Genomic DNA, 23,033 nt, shown 5'->3' with positions numbered 1-23,033 from the left:
GGTGCAAGAACTTTCCCCAGAAAATATACCCCAGGGAGGAGTTGCTGGGTGGTGAGAGGCTTACATGGGACTTGGCCAAGGGACACTGGCAGCTCCCATGTCTTCTTTGATGCAATCAATTTCATCTAAATGCTTTGGGCCTTGTGATTTTTGCTTTGGAGTTTTTGTTTGAGCTGTCGCCCACCCCTATGTCTCAAAGCCACTCATCCTGCTGTATGTTCTATTTTTTTTCTGCATATATTTGTTTTTGAGAGAGTGAGACAGTATGCGAGTTGAGAAGGGGCAGGGAGAGAAGGAGACACAGAATCCGAAGCAAGCTCCAGGCTCCGAGCAGTCAGCACAGAGCCTGACACGGGGTTCGAACCCACGAACTGTGAGATGATGACCTGAGCTGAAGTCAGATGCTCAACCGATTGACCCACCCAGGTGCCCCATATGTTCTATTTTAATTCTGCCTTTCACATTTAAGTCTTTAATCCACCCAAAGTCCACCCTTTCAAATGATATAGACAGGGACCCGGCTTGAGTTTTTCCATGTAGAAAGGGGTGCGTTGGCTGATGGTAGGAACCCACTTGGGATATATTTTGTTTATACATACAACAGGGTCAATTTCTAGGTTCAGATCATTGCAATTTAAGCAGAATTATCACTGCAGGAATGTAAAGTGAATTGAACAGGTGGCATATGAGTGAGACTCACAGTTCCAGGCAAAATGACTGCGAGTCATTACCTTTTTACCATAACCTCAGTGCTGTCCAATAGAACTTTCTGCAGTATTGTAAATGGCTTATATCTGCACTGTCCAATATGGTAGCCATAAGCCACATGTGGATCCTGAGCACTTGACATGTGGCTAGCATGACTGAGGAGCTGAACCTTTCACTTGATTTCACTGTAATTAGCTTAAATTTCAGTAGCCCAGGGTGACAGGTGGCCACCATATTCGATGGCACAGGTCTGATTAAGAAACTGTGGGCCTCGCCCTGCGCTCAAGCATTTATTTGAGGTTTTTGGAAAACAAAATGAACCTCCGGAGAGGAGGCAGTTGTGAACCGAGGGTGGGAACTAACAAAAGCTGCACGGGCGCTTACGGTTTGAACAGGGCATGCATCCCGCACTTAGCCCTGGCTCTCATCCATGAGCACGGGGATCTCTCCATTTAAAAGCTTGAAGCGTCTGAGTCTCGGTGAGGGAAAGGGACTTGATGAGGGCACCCTTGATGGAGAGGCTGGCCCAGGAGTAAATAGATACAAGCCAATCCTCCATCCTGTGTGGTTCTGCAAGCCCAGAGGCCATGTGGGGAGGGGGCCAGGTTGGCCATAGGCCAGCGGAGACTGGCAGATGGAGACCCTGGGTGCTTCCCCAGGGCACTGGCATGGTCCACGTCGCTGACCTGGCAGCCTCCAAGTCCAGATCCATCAGTTGGGCACCTTACAGTCCCCCATGAGGCAGCCTAGAGGCAGGCTCAGAGGGAGGCTGCCATGGCCAGTGCGACCTGAGGTTAGAACAGAGGATCAAGGAGAGAGGAATAGGGCATCTCTCTGGAAGCAGCAACTTCCCCAGGGATGTTCTGGAAACTTGTGGGGAGGGAGTGTTTGTCTCAATGAATAGGGGGAGAGTGCGGTGTTCCTGGCCCTTGAGGAGAGCCTGCCCAGGGATACAAACCTCTGCACAGGTCCAGTACAACCCCGGATTGCCTGTGTACCCCACACAACTTCCAATGAATGTCTGGACATTCATTCTGTGAAAAACGTGCTTTCACTACAATAATCTGAGACTGGGATCTAACTCTGCTTGACATAGAACCACACATTTTTGGCACAGTTCTAATGTACCAGGATTTCCCAAGAATGCAATGCTGTGTGAGTGGTGGGAAGGTTATACTTTGTTTTCTTTGGAGTTTTCCAAGAGTAGCTCATCATTTCAGAACCACATCCTAGACACTGACCACACTTGTGCTTAACCAGCTGATGTGGAATGTCTGTGACCACTGACATTCATTATGCTGTGTCCCGATGAGTCTACACATCTATCTACCCGTGTGTCCTCCCATCCATTCACCTATCCATCCATCCATCCATCCATCCACCTATCCATCCATACATCTGAATATACTTTCTTAGCCCTTATTTCAAAATGCCAAATATAGGGAAGGAATGTCAACAATGTGCTACTGAATATTATGTCACTACTCTCAAATTCAAACCTAGCCATTATAACAAAACAAACAAAAAGCAGAAACAGACCCATAAATACAGAGAAGAATCTGATAGCTGTCAGAGTGGAGGGGTGGGGGGATGGGCATGATGGGTGAAGGGAAGGGGGAAATACAGACTCGCAGTTATGGAATGAGTAAGTCATGGGACGAAGGTACAGGAATACAATCCCTGGAACTGAACAGTGTCATATGGTGACAGAGAGCAGCTCCATGTGTGGTGAGCACAGCGGAATGCACAATCACTGCCTTACACCTGAAACGAGTGTAACATTGCCTTGTTTATACTTTCATTTTAAAAAAATTAAATTTAAAAATGAAAAAAATTAAAATTTAAAAAACCTGTGATGAGCAGGTTTAACCATCTAAAAATAAAATCGTTGGGTGTGAGAATTTCCATACTGAAATGTATATTATAAAATTCCTTTCTCCTTTAAATCACTGTTAGCGCATTACATTAATTTTTTCAAAGTATTTGTGAGGATTGACTATATTTCTTATCTAGCTCATTTAGGGCCATTCCAAAATAGCCATTTTAAAAAGAGGGTGGGACACCTTGGGGACTCAGTTAAGCGTCCAGCTCCGGCTCAGGGCGTGATCTCACGGTTCGTGGGTTCGATCCTTGCATCGGGCTCTGTGCTGACAGCTCAGAGCCTGGAGCCTGCTTTGGATTCTGTGTCTCCCTCTCCCTCTGACCCTCCCCTGCTCACACTGTCTCCTCTCTCTCTCTCTCAAAAATAAATAAAACATTTAAAATTTTTTTAAAAAGAGGGTGCCCATATTTCGAGAAGGGGTCCCCTCCCGGGAGGGGCAGATGGAGTGGCGGAGGCGGTAAAGAGCACTGCTCTCACGGTGCCCAGACCTCACTGTGTGTTAAACGTTCGCCAAGCTTGGGACACTCTCCTAGGCTCGGTGTCATTTTTTTGCCTTGTCTACATAGCACCTCTTTTATTATTATTTGATTAATATTTTTCCTTAAATCATCTTACTCTTTTTACTTAAATAAATGTATTTAAAAGAAAGATAGAGGCGCCTGGATGGCTCAGTCTGTCGAGCATTAGACTCTTGATTTCAGCTCAGGTCATGATCCCAGGGGTGTGGGATTGAGCCTTGCATCAGGCTCTGAGCAGACAGCACGGAGCCCACTTGAGATCCTCTCTCCCTCTTTCTCTGCCCCTCCCTGCTCATGCTTGCTTGCTCTCTCTCTCTTTCTCTCAAAATAAACAAAAATTTTGGGGGTGCCTGAGTGGCTTAGTCAGGTAAGCCTCCAACTCTTGACCTCAGCTCAGGTCATGACTCATGGTTCGTAAATTCAAGCCACATGTCAGGCTCTGTGGTAACAGTGTGGAGCCCACTCTCTCTCTTTCTTTGCCCCTCCCCTGCTTGTGCTCGTCCTCTCTCTCTCTCAAAATAAACATTTTTTAGAAAGAAAAGAAAGGCATAACACTGTCATACATGTCAAACTAAAATTGTTTAGTGTGCTTGTGAATTGTGTTTAACACACAGTAAAATAAATGCTTCACTGTTTAAAACACACGCATGCAGCTGTTCATCTGAGCGTCACCTCAAACGGCCTCAAATGCTGCTGGAGGCCAGAGTGCCCCAGGTTTGGAAGGACTGTGTTGTTTCACTGTATTCTCCTGGGACCCAGGGCCCCTCCGTGTTTACTGGTGAGTGAGTGGGGGAATGAAACGAAGACCCAGGCGGTCACACTGCAAAGCTACTGTCCTGCGGGGCACAACCCAGATGTGGCAGTCCCTGAGACTCCTCTCGGCATCACAGAGCCTGAGAAAGGGACCCGTCTGTCGGGGACCTTGAGCCGAGAGCTGGGAGATGCGGGACTGGAGGAAGAGCCACATCTGGCCTTCGTCAGGTTGCGTAAGCCGCTGGGCTGGTGGCCAGATGTGGCCGTCAGCCTTCACCAGGAGGGAGAAATCAGAGGTTCACCCCAGGCTCCGAGAAGTGCACAGATGTGGACAGCCAGAGGGAACGCCCAGCCACACACGACCACGACGACTCGGGTCTATCTAAAAGTGAGGGGGTAAGGGGCCAGTGGACAGCCTCCGAAGGGTGTCAGGGGACAACAGACAGCCTCCAGGGCCCACCCTGCCCCAGGACCGCCTGGAGCTGGGAGGGAGGTCCTTCTCCAGTGCCCACTGAGTGACAGGACCTCTGCAGTCACAGGGGTCCCCCTGCCCACCTCCAATTTCTCCAAAGGAAAGTGGTGCAGAGGCACAGAAGGGGTCAGAGGCCAGGGAGGCACGGAGCAAGGAGGCTGGGCCTTCTCAGTCCTGGTTTGGAACGGCGAATCTCTAGTGCCTCGGTGCTGACCCGCATTTTAAGGGAGAAAGAGCAGCATCAAGTTCCGAAGCAGACAGAAAAATCAGGGCTGGCTAGAATTGACCCCACTTTGTTTTATTGTCGTTTTATGTATTTTTTTGTTGCTTTGTCTGTAGGATAAGATACCGGCTTGTTGGGGCGCCTGGGTGGCTCGGTTGGTTGGGCGTCCAGCTTCAGCTCAGGTCATGATCTCTCATGTTCGTGGGTTTGAGCCCCACGTCGGGCTCTGTGCTGACAGCTCAGAACCTGGAGCCTGCTTCGGATTCTGTGTCTCCCTCTCTCTCTGCCCCTCCCCTGCTCGCGCTGTCTCTCTCTGTCTCTCAAAAATAAATTTTAAAAAACCTTAAAAAAAAGATACCAGCTTGTCGCAGCTGGTAATCCTGTCTCCTCATAAAGGAAGCCTAGATGAGTAAGCAGTAGGGTCGGTGAGCAGATAGGCCTGCAGTTGAAGAAAGCACGCCATCCTCCCACTTTGAGGGTCCCCCCTCAGTGAGGCGGGCAGGGAGATGAGCCCCCGATCCACAGGAAAAGCTGATCAGAGCTGAGGTGCCACCCAGGTCTTGTGGCTTCACATGGAGTACTCTCCTCTCTGTCCTTTCTGTAACAATCTAAGAGAAGAAGGCAAGAGGGGACCCCAGGATCCTCACCCAGGCTCAGGACTTGTCCAGCCCAGACCTACCGTTTCTCTTCCTCACCCCAACTACTGCCAATGGCTTCATTCATTCACGCTCTCCTTCACTAATTCATTCAACCAATTCTTATTGGGCCGCTTCGTCCCTGTGCTGTATGCCCAGAGGAAACTCTGGTGAGGGACACATCATAACGGGACACCTGAGAGCGTGGGAGCTCTGGGAGGCCAGGTGAGAGGGGGCAGTTCTGAGAGGAAGTGGCATTGGCATTGGAGAGGGGAGAGTGAAGGGCTCTTCCCAGAGCCAACCCTAAGGGACCAGTCCTAGGGCTGATGGCTATCAGATTTGTAGGCTCAGAAAACCCTTTTTTCTTTTTCTTTTCTTTTTTTTTTTTAGGCTTTTTATTTCGAACTAATCTCTACATCCATCACAGGGCTTGAACTCACAACCCCAAGATCAAGAGTCACGTGCTCCACCAACCAAACCAGCCAGGAACCCTGTAGGCCCAGAAAATTCTAACAAAGCCTCTCCCAAACCAGGATTCTCACTCCTCAAGTGACAGATTTGCAGCCGATCAACTGAAAAACCTTATACAGACATGTCTTATCAGATCAAACCACTTTAAATTGCTCTTCTGCAGGTCAAAATCAGCAAACCTGGGAGCCTGGGTGACTCAGTTGGTTAAGTGTCCAGTTTTGGCTCAGGTCATGATCTCGTGGTTTGTGGGTCCAAGCCCCACATTGGGCTCTGAGCTGACAGCACAGAGCCTGCTTCGGATTCTCTGACTCACTCTCTCTCTCTCTGTGCCACTATCCCCTTTGTGCTTTCTCGCACACGTGCTCTCTCTCAAAAAACAAAACAAAACAAAAACAAAAAGCAGCAAAACTCAGCAATTCTGTGTGGTTCAACCTAATAACTGCAAACGTCCACTGGCTTCCATCATCTATACGATGTGGGACTTTCCAAGGCCTGGTGACCTAGACACCCGACAACAGAACAAGGTCAGGTCAGGCTTTGGAGAGGATGGACTCAGGTCCAGACCTCTGCTGGCCCTCGACCACCTCTGTGACTTAACCTTTTCCTCCTCTGAGAGATATCAACCTCCTAAGTCCCTAAGAGGTACTCAAAATAGCACCCATAAGGGCCAGCCCAGAGTTGGGGTGCCCCTGCAGGGCCTGCTCAGCCCTTTCTGGTCTTCTCTGGCCCTGCTGCCCCGATCTGTCCCCAAACACGCCTGCTGCCTTTCCTCCTCCGCCCAAGCCTCTTTCATTGCAGTCAATCCCAAGTCCCACCTCCTCTAGGAGCCCTTCCCTGCTCAGCAGGCCCAGTGCCGTCCTTGTCTATGTGAGCATGTGGCCCTGTGTCCAGCGGGCACTGTCCTGAAGGGCGAAGGCTCTGGCTTCCCTGCCACCCAGAAATCCACTGAGGGCAGGGGCTGTACCCCATCCCCCCCACTCCTCCTCATGTCCTCACCTGCACAAACCTAGCATTGGAGTGGCCACAAAATAGCATTTTACAATGGCCCTCTCCTTCCTGTCCCCTGAGAGATGGGCCAGACTCTCCACCCTCACATAGGACCTCCACTTTGGGGGCCACAGGGGTGATGGCGCTTCTTACTGAGCGGAAGCAGGGGGAGCAGATGGAGAAAGACGGGGATATAGGAAGCATGTGCAATGCCTATGGGACACCCCAGTGGAAATGCCAGGGCAGCCATTAGCTGCAAAGGTGTCATGGAACTGGATCCCAGAGGCCAAAGCTGGAGATACATCTGCAAGTCATCAGCTCTTAAAGCCACAGCATCGGCTGAGACCCCCTTCTAGAGTAAATGGATATAAAGACATTCTCAAGTGGGGTCTGAGGGCATGGCAGCTAGCACAGAGGAGGAGGAGAGGGAGACAAGGAGGAGCACAGGGAGGGATGAGCTGTCTCCGGGAAGCCACCTGAAGAAATGACCAGGCGCGGGAGTAATGACGTGTTCATTGCTTTCTATATAGTGGTGTTCATGAAATGTACCCTATGAGATGTGCCTATGAGATGTGCACTATGGGGGGCACCTGGATGGCTCAATAGGTTGAGCCTTAAGGATCTGACTCTTGATTTTAGCTCAGGTCATGATCCCAGGGTTGTAGGATTGAGCCCTGAGTTGGGCTCCACATTGAACTTGGAGCCTGCCTGAGATTTTTTGTCCATCTGTCTCTCTCTCTCTCCCCACATCCGCCCCTTTTCCTTGCTCATGCTCTCTCCCTCTCTCCCTCTCTCTCTCTCTCTCTCTCTCTCTCTCTCTGTCTCTCTCTCTATCAAATTACTTAATTAAGGGTGCCTGGGTGGCTCAGTTGGTTAAGTATCCCATATCAGCTCAGGTCACGATCTCATGGTTTGTGGGTTCAAGCCCCACATGAGGCTCTGTGCTGACAGCTCAGAGCCTGGAGCCTGCTTCGGATTCTGTGTCTCCCTCTCTCCCTGCCCCTCCCCTGCTCGTTCTCTGTCGCTCTCTGTCTCTCAAAAATAAGCAAATGTTTAAAAAGTTATTTTAATAAATAAAAAATAAAATTACTTACTTAAATATAAACAAATAAAAATGAAAAAATGAAACGTGCACTATGAAGTGTTTGTTTCTCTGGCCAGATGAGATGGGCGCTGAGGAGTGGCCACCGGGTACCGCAGGACAGCAGCCATGGGTGCCAGGGTGGGATCGGAACGGCATGTGTAGCGGAGGCAACACTTTCAAGACGTTCTGCTCTAAACAGGACAGAGAAACAGGTGGTAGGCAGCAGAAGCTGTATGCCAGGGATGCCAGGGAGGATTATTTTGTCTGTTCATTGGCTTTTGCTTTTGGTATTAAGGTGGAGATATTACAGCACATTTATGTAACTATGCGAATTACCCTCTGGAGTAAATCAGCAGAAAAGGGGGTAATGAGAGATTCAGTCAAATACCAATTACAAGAGTAGTAGACAAGAGTAGCGCACACTCGGTCTCCCTGGGGAACTAAGGGCTGGGCCTCCATCTCATTTGCGTCTTGAAGCCCTTAAATAATTTAGGGGTGGAGGGAGCAGCATTTCAGAGTGGGAAGATGATATTGTCAAGTTTAGCCTTCAACTCTATTCAAAATTCCAGCCATTGAAGTCCCTTCCCTCCTTACATACCTCCTCAGCCCAGAAGCTCATTACCTTACAAGACAGCCCATTCTGTTCTTGGCCACCAGTCTCTGTAAGAAAGTTGTTCCTCACAGTGAGCTAAAACAGCCTCCTTAGGATTCTCCAAATCTCATCTTTGCTTCCCCGTCATCCTGGTCAAGCACCGCCTTCTGGGGCTATAAAAAGGCTCTTGGAAACAGTGACCCCCTACCCTTGTGTCTTCTCTTCTCCAAGCTGTGTAAACCTTTGGAAACCTCACAGGGTGTCATGCTTAAACAACAATACCCACCCATGGTGTTTTCACACTGACTGCTGCCAAGCCAGATCCCTGTTCTGGACTTGTGTTACCAAAGCTTGAATACAGGACTTCATCGGTCAGAGTTCCTGGCTTACAAAACACAGAAGTTGGGGCGCCTGGGTGGCTCAGTGGGTTAAGCGTCTGGCTTCAGCTCAGGTCATGATCTCATGGTTCGTGGGTTTGAGCCCCACATCAGGCTCTGTGCTGACAGCTCAGGCCTGAAGCCTGCTTCAGATTCTGTGTCTCCCTCTCTCTGACCCTCCCCTGCTCGTGCTATCTCTGTCTCTCAAAAATAAATAAAAAACATTAAAAATTTTTTTAAAAAAACACAGAAGTTTAGAGGCACCTGGGTGGCTCAGTCAGTTGAGCATCCAACTCTTGATTTCCGCTCATGTCATGATCCCAGGGTCATGGGATCCCGCCCTGTGTTGGGCTCTGCACTAACTGTAGAACCTGCTTGGGATTCTCTCTCTCTGTCTCTCCCTCTCTCTCTCTGCCCCTATTCCATGCACGTGCTCACTCTCTCTCCAAAATAAAAAAATTTTTTTTTAATTTAAAAAAACACATAAAAGTTTAGGGTTAGCCCTGCAGAGCCTGATCCAGCAACTCAAATCATGCCAATAAGGGCCTCATTTCTGTCGTCATCTTCAGGTTCTATCTGAGGCTCCCTGCATCTCCAGGCAGCCCCCCTGGGATGTCACATCACCGACTTTATTCTCAGACCTCCCCAGGCAGGAAGCCCCCACGTGGCTAGAAAAGCTGGCAGACAGTTACTTGCATCTCAGTGGCTACCTATGCAGGCCTGGGCCAATCACGGTGACCAGGGATGGGATCATGCTAATTAGCATGGAGAGGGGCCACATGTCGTGCCCTGCTCTGAGCAGATGAGTTACTTAAGGTAGGGGTAGATGAGCAGGTGAGACATCTGGGTGGCAGTTGGGGGAGGGGGAGCTGTCACTAATGGGGAAGAAATGCTGGGTGCCCCCCACCCCCGCCGAGTGCAGCCTCACATGTCCCCTCTTGTTTGGCTCAGCAGTCAGTCCTCCAGATGCTAAATCCACCCAACAAACCCCAGGCACCCACATCCGCTGGGACTCTGCAGTGCCTCGTGCCCGTGTCCCCATCACTCTGGAACAGCTGCTGTCATTTCCCTGACATGCATGCTGGCCAAGCTGGCTCCTGACTACTCACGCTGTCCTGATCTCCAGAACACAAGCCGAGAAGGGAGGACTTCAGAGGTCATGAGCTCCAGGGGCCATCTGCAAAATGGGGACCAGGTCCCACTGCCAGGCCCCCGTCGGCAAGGCCAGGGTTGGAACCAATGCCCCCTGCATCATCTGCGGTGTTATATGGCTTCTACCTTTACAGTGGTCTGGGAGGGCAAGGTCTGGCCGGTGACTCCAAACAGCAACTCCTGAACTGAGAAGAAGGGTCCTTGGTATCCAATAATATTTTGTCCCGGGGAAATCCACTGAAGTGAGGACCAAAGAGAGTGGCCTGTGTCTGATTTGATTGAGGCTTTAACTTGAAAAATAAACCCAAAATGGATTCAAGTGAGTTTGTTGTAGGGCTTAGTTAATTCTTTTTTTTTTTTCATTGTAAAATGTATACATAACATGCAACTTACCATTGTAGCCACCTTTTGGTGTCCAGTTCAGTGGCGTTAAGTCCATTCACACTGTTAGGCACCCATCCCTCCTCCCCATCCACAGAACCTTTTTCATCTTCCCAAAATGGAACTTTGTCCCCATTAAACACTAACTCCCCTGCCCCCAACACCCACCTACTACTTTCCGTCTCCAGGAATCTGACTGTCTAAGGACCTCATAGACCTGGGGTCATACAGCGTTTGTCTTTTGATGACTGGCTTCTCGCGCTGAGCACCATGTCCTCAAGTTTCATCATGTTGTAGCGTGTGTCAGTATTTCCTTCCCTCTTGAAGGCTGGATAATATTGCATCGTATGGACTGACCACACCATTCATCCACCAGTGACACTTGGGTCACTTCTACCTTTTGGCTACTGTGAATCATGCTACTGTGGACAAGGGTGTGCCAACATCTGCTTGAGTCCCTGCTTTCAGATCTTTGGGGTATATGTCCAGAAGTGGTCTCCTGGGTCACACGGCAGGTCGATTGCTCATTTTTCATTCATTTTTAAAAGGAATCTTCATGACTGCAGGTCAGTGCACTGATTTTTAGATGTAGACCATTTCTGAGTTGATTAGATTCCTTCTGGAACACTTTTTCCAACAAAATTGCGTGAAAACATAATGGGCATCCTTAACTTCATGTTTTCTTGTTTTTGCAGCTTGATCGTGTGGAGGGTCTCTTTTGCAAAAATATCTGAGAGTTTTGTAAGCTTTTTCTAAGGACTTTTCCTAGTCCTCCGGTCTCTTGTGCTCCTGGCCCTTCGCAATCCTCCCGATTTTTCTCTCATTTGGTTGTAAACTGGCCTAACTCTGCCACGTTCCAGCCATCCGTGCTTTTGCCTGGAAGTCCCACGGTTCCCCGGTGCCCTCGTCAACGACATCCCACCACCGCTCCTTTCTCAAGAGGCGCAATTTCACTTCACAGACCTTTTCTACTTGACCATTCCATCTGACGGGGAGAGACTGAGTAACAACAGATTCTGAAGAGCTGAGAGACAGATGTGGGTGTAAAATGAAGGAGGGGGAAGGACTAGTTTAAGAAGCAGCCAGTTCATTAGTGAATACTTTCGTGTTAGGATAGATTTGTTTTTCTTTTTTTTCCTTGATTTTACAAAGGCAGTGACATAGACCATGAATATTCAAGTGGGGACCTCAGAATATCAAGAACATTGATTGATGAGGTTAAAGTAGGTTATCCAAAGCCCAATTAAAAGTAACTGAAACAATTAAGACTTTAAAAAAAAACGTCTTGGGGCGCCTTGGCTCAGTTAGTTGAGCATCCAACTTCGGCTCAGGTCATGATCTCACGGTTCGTGGGTTTGAACCCTCCGTCAGGCTCTGTGCTGACAGCTCGCTCAGAGCCTGGAGCCTGCTTCAGATTCTGTACCCCCCTCTCTCTGATCCTCCCCTGCTCGCACTGTCTCTGTCTCTCAAAAATAAATTTAAAAACTTAAAAAAAAAAGTCTCACCCATAATAAGAAGTCCGGCATGAGAGGTCCAGAACTCGTTAACTCAGCAGGTGAAAGCTATCAGGGCTCTTGTTCAACTACTCTACAATTCTCAGCCATCTCCTCAAGGTCACAAAATGGCTGCCACCGCTTCAAACATATCCACATGACAATGTCCAAAGGCAAGAAGGAAGGGCATTTTCTTTCCTGATTTACTTTTAGTGAGGGATAAAAATCTATTCCAGAGGTACCTCAGAAGTTTCCGTGGCTAAAATTAGATTACAGCCTGAGCCTTAAATGTGAGGGACGTGGGGACAGTGAAGGTCTGTCATGGAAGGCTGGTTCTGACATGCTGCGCATTGGGTAGGAAGCCAGGAGGGTCAACCACAGGGCACATCGTAGACAGAGGAAGCAGTGGAAGCAGGTGCGTCCACACCTTGCACGCCCTGCAGGGAGCTGGCCAAGCCCCCTCCCGCCCCTCAGCACCTGTGTCTTCTCCCCTGCCCACAGATCAGAAGGCACCCAGTTCCCAGTCTCCTCACAAGCCAGCCCAGAGCTAGAAGCCAAGAGAGATGAGCCTGAGGACAGTGTGACCAGAAGCTCGGACACCCCTCCAGAGGGAGCCTGGCGGTTAGACGGCAGCTCTGGGAACAGAGCCCTGGATGAAGGTTTGTCCTTGCACACTCAGGGCTTGCTCACGATTGATCTGCTGTGCCCAGGGCACTGTGTGCACTGATGCTGCCATCTGGCCTCCAAACAGACCCCCCATCCCTGCTATGGGCTGAGGCTGGGCTTTCTGAGTCCCCAAGTCCCCCTTCCCCAGACCCGAGAGCACAGACATCTGGTAGGAGAGCAGGGGCTCCAGGGACACATTCCAGCTCAGTGAGGGAAGGACCTGTCTCCTTTCAGTCCCATGGAGGGATGGGTTGGGTGCCCAGGGAGCTGAGGTGGAGTGAGTTCCCCATCATCAAAGGTGTGTAATCAGGAGCTGGAGAAGACCCGTCATCTTAAGAACCCGGGCCTGGTGGGTGTGGAGCACCAGGTGGAAAGGAGAGACACGCAGCCTAGGATGGCGCCCAGTGCTCACTGGGCTCAGCCGTGGGTGGGCGTGAGGGGCTGCTGGGTGCATTCCTTCCCCTTCATCTTCGAAGCCCCTTGCCTGCCCCTGCCTCGGACACCAGGATGTGTTAGTGACCGTGACAGTAATCATACCACACACACACACATACACAACACACATGCACACACATAGCATCAGGAAATCCCCAGGACGAGAAACAAATCGCCAACACTAGGAACACGATTCTCGAAACTAAGACGTCATGGACCACCAGTCACCTCGAGCCTCATTCTGTTTGGTCCAGGACCGTTTCCACCGAAACAAAACCGAACGGCCCTGAGCCCAGTGCTGGAGAGGCTGGTGTTTCAAGTCAGGCTACCTGAGTCAGTGGTTCCCAAGCCTGTCATGTGACTAGGATTACCCAGGAGCCTTTGAAAAATACAGATGCACAGGCCCACCCATGACCTGCTGCTTCTGATTCTCCTCTCCCTCTCTGGGGGGCAGGGGTACACAGCTTTGCTGTTCAGGACACGGTCTGTGGGTCAGGCCATTGCCACTGTCAAACTGGCTCGAGGTAGATGGGACATACGGTGCAGGGAACGAATTAGAAAGTCCAAGCTTTGAGCACAGCCAAGATGTCACTAGAACTGCATCCCTTGCTGCCCTGCCTTCGTGGACCCATTGAGCGGAAGGTGCTCCCCCCACACCGAGCACACAGCTCCAGACCCACGCCCTCGGCTCCCAGGTGTGGGAGGAATGCAGGCACAAAATCTTGAATCAGATTTTGGCCCCACTCCCCTTGGCCACCCTGGCTGTGGCCGCGTCGTCTTCACTCCGCCTGGCCAGGCAGGACTCGTGCATCCCCTGGGCTGGGGTGGAGTGGGGAGGAGAGGGAGGGCTTCCCTGGAAAGAGATTCGGGGGGCTACCCCCCCTCCCCGGAGATGGAGCCTGACGCTGGGCGGCCGGACACCAGGCGGCTGCAACAGACCCTGGGGCTTCCAACTCGCGGCCAGACTGGACAACATCAACCAGACACAGCCACATTGGGGATCACAGAGTCACGCTTATGACAACTCCTCCTCTGCATTCCCCCCCTCCGCCCACGTGTTAGAGGCATGCAGCTCCCTGGAGCTGAAAACGCGTTCAACGTGGTGCACAGAGCCCCGAGCGCAGCCCCACGGCTTCGCTGGCGGGGATCGCCACATCCTAACATGGACATAATGTCACATCCCTGAGGACACAGACAGATCTCGGCTGGCTGTGTAATCTTAGAGAGCGGAGAAGATAAAGGGCTTCTCTCTCTCCCAGGGTCCCAAGTAAAACATCAGGGGTGGGGGCCCTGGTTGGGCAACTCAGCTCCTGGGCCAGGCACTTGCGGGGGTGGAGGGGCCACACTGGCCTTGATGGCCTCCCCTCGCAGGAGCATGGAGGGTGGGGCAGCAGCTGTCTGGAAATGGGGGTAATCATGCCAGGGCCCGGCTCTCCCCTCGGCACAGCCCATCCCCCCTCCCCCTGGGCTGGGCTGGCTGCCCGGTTCCCTCCCTCTGTCCCTTGTCCCCACATCCAGTGTTTTTCCAGCAGTGGATGGGCAGCTGTTCCGCTCCGTGGAGGGCCAGGCTGCCTCTGACGAGGAAGAGGAGGGTGAGGAGAAGTGGCAGGAAAAGCAGAGGTCACTGGCCAAGGTCAAGGCGCTGCTGGCTGGCCTCTCCAGCTGCAGGAGTGGGTATGTGTGCTGCGGGGGCTGGGAGGGTCCAGGATGGGCACTGGAGGCACAGAGTCCTTCACACAGTGACACAGCTTGAACTTGGGAGGCTGACAGGCCTGAGTCTGCCCCCTAGTACATAGGAGGGAAGTGATAAGATGCCTCCCACCCCGCCAGGTGTCGGGATGAAATGGGGTGACAGGCAAAGGCACACTTTGTGGGAAGCTTTAGTGACCACTGGCTGCTTGTCCCTCCCCTGGCTGCTATCCCAAGACATGGCCCAAAGCATAATTCCCCGACATACCAGACCCTTCCTTACCCGCAGCTCCGGTGAGCAGTGGCATTTACAGTGCCCCCTCCAGCCTGGCCCAGGTCTGGGGCCCCTGACTCCCTGGCTTATTTAATCCTCATGACCATCCTAGAGGGGAGAAAGGCCCAGCTGCCCGGGGCACCTCACACAGGTCACCTGACTCCTCTGAGTCTCAGTGTTCTCGTCTCTAAGATGGGGCAGTAACACTTGTCTGGCACAGGTTTTGTGAGGACTCGCTGTTGAGGCTATAAAATGCCAAACAGGTGCTTGATCACAGCAGGTACACCACCAAGGGGCAGCATGGATATTTATTATTATACTGTATAGTGCTGTCAACTTTCCAGGGGTATTGTTACCACCGACCCGTAAGCCAGCAACAGGCATTTATGAAGCACCTGCTGTGTGCCAGGCAAATCAGGAGGCCCCGAGAGAGCAGCAATAGACAAAATGGCAGCCCTGCTCTCCTAGAGCCCCTATTCTAGTGAGTGGTGACAAGTAGGAGGGAAAAAAGGTGAAGCAGCAGAAGAGACAGAGGGAGACGCAAGGAGATGCTAGGAAGGCCACTCTAAGAAGGTGCTATTTGAGCAAAGACCTGAAGGCAATGAGGGAAGAGCACTCCAGGAAGGGGGACAGCTAGTGCAAAGGCTCTGTGGCCCCTCTGTTGGAGGGGCAGTGAGGAGGTTGCTGTGGCTGGAGCACAGTGAGTGAAGAAGGGTGAGGAGGAGGCCAGAGAGATCATGGGGGCAGATTAGGTGAAGCCTTTCGCTTTCCCTCTGAATGAGATGGGGAGCCATGGGAGGGTACTGAGCCATGGCATGGCTTAGCTTACGGACTCGGTGGCAACACCCTCTGTCTGAGGCTGGAGCAGACTCTGGAAAGCAGCCCCACAGTGCCAGTGCTCTCCTTTGCTGCAGGTGTGATGACCAGATAGCCAAGACGCTCACGACTTACTTTGGCCACTTCGGCAGCATCGATCGTGCCTGTACCCTGAGGGAGCTGGAGGCTCGCGTCGCTCTGCTGGTGGAGCAGCTGGGGACCGAGGGCTGCAGTGGGAAGACTCTGGGGACGCCTGGGGACAAGGTCAGCTGAGCCCCAGAGTCAGAGGCCTGGAGCTGGAAGAGCCCTGAGGGATGTCAGCCAGGTCCCATGCTCTGTTCACAGATGGGTAAACCAAGACTCCAAGAGATGTGCCTTCCTTTGATTTAGATTCAGTGAAGAATATTTTGGTTGCAGGTTAAAGGAACCATCTCAGAACAGCTTGAGGGCAAACTAGGAATTTATTAGAATGCAGAGCTGGCAGGAACAGCTTCAGAAACAGCTGGCTCCAGTGACTCGGACTAGGTGGTCTCCACCTATCTGCTCTTTGTTTCTCTTGGGGCTGGCTTCATTTTCCCCTCCTTCAGAAGGGCTTCGTCCATGTGGTGCCGAAAGGACCCAGAGACAGCTCCAGGCTCCCACTGGCCCAGCTAAGAAAGCCCAGAGGGGGAGGAGCCCAGTATATTAACTCTCAGGGAAGAACACCAACGGGGCCAGCCTCAGTCGTGTGAGTGTCCCTGGGCCAGTCCCTGTGGTAGGCAGGCAAGGCTCCAGGATTAGCAGCTCCATCAAAGTCAGATGGGGAAAAAGAGAGACACTTCCCCCAAGGAGAGTTATTGAGGGGGAGGGAGAGAGCAAGCAGGCAACCCCAGTAGTCCTTAACGAGGTGTCTCCATTTGCATTTTTTCCACATTGCTCTACTCCACGCAACTTCCCCATTGCACAGTCACCAAGTGTGATGTGTTATCGGGAGTCACAATTTCATCAAGCCCCGGCACATGGCACTTCTGCAAACTATTGTTCTGATACAAGATTGCTTTGTATTTATTTACCTGAAATTCTCAGCCTAGACTGGTTTTGCCGGATCTGTGGTCTGATGCAGTCCTGCAAGGCATAGGCGCCACCCCTTTTCTAACTAAATATCAAGGAAGTGGGGGTTAGGAGAATTACTGAGGCACACAAGTTATGTCCCCAAGCCCACCTTCCCAGCCCATCTGCAGGAGGCGTGGCCACTGTACCTTTTCTGTCCTGTCCAAAGCCCAAAGCAGACCCAGCAGTGCCCAAGGGCACCTCACCTTCAGCTGCTTCTCTTTCCCTCCATCAGTGCTAAGGACAAGGGCCACCCTACTCTGGACATCCCTGCTTTAGAAGGCAGGTAGCCCTGTGCCACTGTCTGACTGCCTATCATCGGCCCCCTAGTGGGTATCCACTGGATACTCGGTCTCAGAGCTCCCCTGGCCAGGGGTGGGCCAGTGACTCACCCTGGCCCAACGGGGCCCCTCTCCTGAGATTTTCCATCTTGAGGATGATGAAAAAGTTGCTGAAAAATATCCTTCTCAGCTCCCTAGACAAGAGGTCTGAGACTGTCCTGCTGTCCCAACCCTCATTGCTGCCCCATCCCTGAGTTTCTCCAGCCGCCGGTTTGTCCTGGGAATGACCTATAGCTTGGTAGTGAATTCTGGTTCTGTTAAAACTAGCCTCAAAGGTTTCTGTTGCTTGCAACCTAATATACATATATATTGAAATTAAAATAATAATTTAATATATAAATTAATTAAAAAGAAAAGAAAGCATATGGATAGAGGAGAGAAGGGAAGATGAAGTTCTCAACTAGAAAACAAAATATGCATATTCTTATATTAACCCAATTTGCTGTGTGGCCTTAAGCCAGACATGCAGCTTCTCTGGGCCTTGATGCCATCACTGGGAAGATGGGGTGGTTTTGCCCACCCCTACCAGTCCAAGGGGCTCCAGATGAGATGACTTCTGAGAAAGAGTCAAGGCAAGCTGTGGGTCCTGCCTGCAGATGGCACAGTGAGTGTGGGACAGAGGGTAGCAGGGTGGGTGCTGAGTCCCCATGGGTCCCCCCCGCAGGCAGAGCTGCAGCGGAAGGTGGAAGAGAATGAGCAGCTGAGGCTGGAGCTGCAGATGGTGGAGACGGAGAGGGTGCGGCTGTCCCTGCTGGAGGAGAAGCTGGCAGACGTGCTGCAGCTGCTGCAAAGGCTCCGGGACCTGGTAGGCTCACAGGAGGCTCCCTGCCCCGGGGCAAGGGGAGGGGCTCTCAGGAGGGGGCACTGGCCTGTGTCAGGCACCCAGCTCTGAGCTTTCCTGCTTTCCTCACTGGTAGGCAGGTGTTACTGCCACTTTCTGGATGCAGAAAAGGAGGCTCAGGGGAGGTAATTAAAAACAAGAGGAGGCTCTCTAATTCATTTTATAAAGCGAACATTACTTTGATTCCAAAAGCACAGAAGGAAAAATTATAGGGGCACCTGGGGGGGCTCAGTCGGTTAAGCATCCGACTTTGGCTCAGGTCATGATCTCGGGTCCACATCGGGCTCTGTGCTGACAGCTCGGAGCCTGGACCCTGCTTCAGGTTCTGTGTATGTGTCTCTCTCTGCCCCTCTCCAATTCGCACTCTGTCTCTCGCTGTCTCTCAAGAATAAGTAAATGTTAGGGGCACCTGGGTGGCTCAGTCGGTTAAACGTCTGGCTTCCGGCTTTGGCTCAGGTCAGGATCTCCCAGTTTGTGGGTTTGAGCCCCGCGTCAGGCTCTGTGCTGACAGCTAGGCTCAGAGCCTGGAGCCTGCTTCTGATTCTGTGTCTCCCTCTTTCTCTGACCCACCCCTGCTCGTGCTGTCGCTTTCTGTCTCTCAAAAATAAATAAGAAACATTAAAATAGAAGAAGTAAATGTTAAAAAAAATTTTTTAAAAGAAAGGAAAATTATAAGCTAATGTCACACTGAAACATAGATACAAAAATATTAAAGAAGATAGTAGCAGTGCTAAAAGAAATGTAACATGACCAAGTTGGAAGTATTGCACTAATTCAAAGATAATGAAGATTAAAAATAAAAAACCCTATGACCATCGTATACCATGTTGCCTACTCTAGGAGAAAACCCACATCTTTATCTCAATAGATGTAGAAAAGTCAATAACGATCAACTTTTATTACAAAACCCCTCAGCAAATTAAGAACAATAAGGACCCTCCTTTACCAGAGAAGGAGTCTCACTCGGCCAACTACCTTTCACAAACCTCACACATATTGGTGAAATGTTAGAAGGAATCCTTCTAAAGTCAGAGTCAAGACACATGTCACTGTTTGCATGCCAGCTAGAAATGCTAGCCAATGCAGTAAGACAAGAAAAAGAAGGGAAAGTGTAAGGATTAGATGAGAAGACATAAAGTTGTCAGTACTTACATACCATATTCTTCTACACAGGAATACCCAAGAGAATCCAGAGGCAAATTATTATAAGTTCTTGGCAAGGTGAATGATAAAATATCAGAGCACAGAACTCAGTTGTTTTCCTAAATAGCATCAGCAAAGTATTTAAGAAAAAAAATTTTTGATGGGCACCTGGGTGGCTACGTTGGTTAAGCATCAGAGCCTGCTTTGGAGTCTCTGTCCCCCCTTTTCTCCGCCTCTCCCCAACTCATGTCCTCTCTCTCTCAACAATAAATATTAAAAAATCTTTTTCTTGGGAGACAATTAACTTAAGATGACAGCAACTGTAAGGTGAAAGTGGGATCTGAATCCAGATTGCCTGAGTTTTAGATAGGCTCTTAGCTGTGCACCAGACTGTCTAAGACCCAGAACCAGCAAGGCCCAGGCCAGATTAGCCCAGCCTGGGAGATGGGGGGGGGCGCCCCAACACCAGCTGACAGTGAAGGTGGTGGTTACCGTTGGGGCCACCAAGTCCCCCCTGCTGAATGAGGACATAGCAGCTGCAGTGCAGCCCAGCCCTGTCTCCATGTCTTTTTCAGAACATATCGAAAAGAGCCCTAGGGAAGATTTTGCTGAACACACTGGATGCTTGCAAGGAGCCCACGCATGGTAGGAGAACTCTCCCATCTGGGAGCCTGGACAGCATCTGGTGGTGGCCCTGACCCAGCACTGTCTGTCCTGAGTGTCTTGTCTGCAAAACGCCACTGTTGTTACCACCCTGAAAGTGTGTAGTTGGGAACAGCCTTCAGAAAACTATAAATGCTATTTGATGAGAGCAGGGAAACAGAAGTCTTGGGATGAAGAGCCAAGCAGCAGCCAGTGGGGTCAAAAGCCCCAAGGGTTGTCTATGGGCCAGGCTCTGGGGAGGGCGCCTCACATGGTTTGAATCCCGGGCATCATGACAACAGCCCCCTGAAGAAGGTGCTGTTGTTGTGCCCATTGCACAGATGGAGAGACTGAAGCACAGAGAGGCCAAGTGGCAGCCGTGCCCAGAGCCTTAAGTCTCTCCCTTAAGCACTCGGCCCCTATTGTTCAGACCAGGTTCAGGGCAGTAGGATTACATCGGTGCCAGATGGCATCTTGTGAAATCAAGACGTGCCTGGCCAAGCTCTCTCCTCAAAGGGCCTTACACGCTAATGGGATGACCAACTGGGCACAAGCCCTTGCTCACTCGCCTCACAGGGCCATGGCTGGGCAAGGCTCGAGTGTGTCTAGCACCCTGCACGCTCCCTGGAATTGAAAGGGCGGGGTCAGAAATTGGTGCTAGGAGCCTGCTTCTCTGGGGTCTTTGGTGGGAGTGAGACAAGAGAGGGAAGTCAGGGAGGGGAGAGAAGGGAGGGCCTCAGAAGGAAGAGTGGCTCTGTGGGCCACGGAGAGCAAGATGGCCTGCCCTCCCTGTCTACTCTTTCCTTCCAGAAGGGAGATGTGGACCCTCGGCCATCCTGGATGCCCTGCACCAAGCTTTGGCTGGCTGTGAGCTCTTGCAGAGAGAGCCCTCGGCAGCAGCTTCCACAGCTCCCGCGCTCACCAACCCCCTCCTCATCTCCTGCTGAGGTCACTGGCCCAGCCTTGGTGGGTGCCTTGGTCAGCCTGACCTCCATCAGAGCAGCCTCCAGACTGGCCTGCCCAGCATCACAACTTCAGAACCCTGGAGGCCCAGACACCCTTCTGAGACTGGGCTCAACCCCAGAGCCTCCCACGACAGAGCCTGGCAGACATCCTTTCCTTTTGTTCCTCCCAGATTCCCTTGCAGCCCCTGCCTTCCTGCTGCCAGAGTTCACATTCAAACCCTTGGGGCTGCTGGATCAGCCCATACTTGCAGCTGCTTCCCCTACCCTTGGAGCAGAAGTACCTACATTCCTGCACAGCCTGGCCCAGAATCCCTTGCCTGGGCTTCTGGAGTCTTTTCCCCTTCCTCTCACCTGTGTGCCTGATGCAGGCAAATTGTGCCCAACCTCCAGGGCACGCCTGGCCCACTGGGGAATTCCCATATCCCCAGAAGTGTTGAAGACCAGGCAGGGCTGGGGGAACAGAAGGAGTGGGTGATCACTGCAGGCTTCCAGGTAGAGGTTGCCCTTGAACTAGCTCTAGAAGAGAGGCAGGATTTAGCTAGACAGAGAGGAGAGAAGGGCATTGAATGTGAGGAAACAGCAAGAGCAAAGGGTGGTGCGAGAAAGGGCCCCTGTTAGCCCAGTACCTGGAACACCTCTTTCCCAAGCATGTGGTGGGTTCTGGGTTTCACGGGATCACAGGAAAGAGTAAGACCAGCCGCCCAGTCTCACCTACCTTAACATCTCATAGGGAGAAAGCTACGTGGACAAATAGTGCAACATGCATAAAAGCAGTGCTAAATCAAGGTAAGATAGTTCAAGGTAAGAGAGTCCAGCCCAGAGGGGTTCATCTGAGCCCAGGAGGACAGATACACCACCAGGAGGAACGGCAGGGGTGAGGGTAGGCGCCTGGGGGGACAGTGGCAGGTCGGGGGCAGGGGGACACAAGGGAAGATGAGGATCCGGGACTCGCTCCCACAGGCAATCAGGGTCTCTTGGAGGATTCCGAGCTGCCCCATGGAGCGTGGATGGAGGGGAGTGAAGAAAAGGCAACTGCAGGTCCATAGGAGGAAGGCAGCACCAGCAGCTCAGAGCCAGAGCAACAAGGACACAGAAGGGGATCATGGGAAGAGGAGGACCAAAGGGTGCCCAGTGGGGAGCCTGGGAACACAGGGCATTCCGGGGCAGGGCAGCAACAGACACTGCCTGACCTCCTCTCTGACCTCAGACATTCAGAAGCTTGGATAGAGCCAGAAGGCATAAGGGAGCCACTGCAGGCCGCCCTAAGCAGGGTAACACAGATCCCAACCTGGTTTCTATATGGCTTCTCTGGGAATGGAATGAAAGAGACCATGGCCAATAGTCATTCCAGGGGGCCACCTCACCCCCAATCCTGTCAGATGAGCCAGGCTTTTGTGAGAAGGTCCCTAGGACTCCACAGGGGGCAGGAGGCAGGGCAGAGCACTGAGGAGACTGATCTGAACAGAGAGACCTGGAAGTCATCCTCAAAAAAAGTCAACTTTTGCTGTATGTTGCTAAAAAATAATAATAATAAATAAGAGGGACCAGAAGGGATACTCCTGTAGTGCCTCCAGCTCTCGCCACCTGAAACCTAGAGACAGGTTCTTACAGGTTATAATTACACTACACTGCAGCCTCATCAAAATATTCTCTTACCCACTGATAGATCCCATCAGTGGTTCATCACCAAGTGTGTATGCCCCTCATCTCACTGGAGGCAAGTTGAGGTGGATTAGGGTTCAGAAGTGCCCAGGGAGGGTAGGTGAGCTACCTGGTACATCAGCATCCAAGCCTGAAGCAGGACCTGCTTTCTGCCCACATCTCATGTACTTTCGACCACAGCCAGCTCTCTCTGGCTAGGAAACTCTGGGCTTGCTCAGGGTTTGGGGATCTGGATCAGTTAAGATACAGGCTAAATTGCCTTGATAAAGAGACCCCAAAATACTCTGGTTCAAAGAGGATAGAACTTATTTCCCTGCTGTAAGAGTCCAGAGGTGTGTGGTCCTGGTTGGCAGAGCAGGATCACCCAGGGACCCACATCCCTTCCATTTTGTTGCTCTGCCAATTCCCTGGAGTGATGTCCTCCCCTGCATGGTGGAAGCCAATTCATCAGAACTGTATCTGCCATCCAATCCATGGGAAGGAGGAGAGGGCAAGGGAAGGAAAGGCACTCTGGCTCACAGGGTTGCTACTTACACCCCACTGGCCAGGCCTAGCTGCAAGGGAAACTGGGAGATGTAGTCTGAGGCTGGGCAACCATGTCTCCAGTTTCCAGTCTAGCAGGTAAGGAGTTTGGAAATCATCAGTCCATCCTAACGACAAATAAAAAGCTGAACAAGCTGCAAATTCAACATATCCTCTTAAATCCATGGAAGTCACAGGACAAAGGGCTGCCCCCCAAAAT

At 51.4% G+C, this 23,033-nt stretch overlaps 1 protein-coding gene across 1 annotated transcript in view; it reads left to right on the top strand.

Moving 5' to 3' along the window:
- The window catches only part of EFCC1 (EF-hand and coiled-coil domain containing 1), a 40,527-nt gene extending 18,353 nt beyond the window's left edge, over positions 1–22,174 (top strand). The window contains exons 4-9 of the mRNA XM_029917906.1: positions 12,230–12,387; positions 14,359–14,503; positions 15,707–15,872; positions 17,703–17,843; positions 19,598–19,667; positions 20,475–22,174. Coding sequence (XP_029773766.1) covers positions 12,230–12,387; positions 14,359–14,503; positions 15,707–15,872; positions 17,703–17,843; positions 19,598–19,667; positions 20,475–20,611 — 817 coding nt within the window. The 3' untranslated portion in view covers positions 20,612–22,174. The remainder of the gene's footprint in view (positions 1–12,229; positions 12,388–14,358; positions 14,504–15,706; positions 15,873–17,702; positions 17,844–19,597; positions 19,668–20,474) is intronic.
- The last annotated feature ends 859 nt before the right edge of the window (positions 22,175–23,033 follow it).

This window comes from Suricata suricatta, chromosome 12, assembly GCF_006229205.1.
Source record: "Suricata suricatta isolate VVHF042 chromosome 12, meerkat_22Aug2017_6uvM2_HiC, whole genome shotgun sequence".
NCBI lineage: Eukaryota > Metazoa > Chordata > Mammalia > Carnivora > Herpestidae > Suricata > Suricata suricatta.
This window is presented reverse-complemented; position numbering and strand designations above follow the sequence as displayed.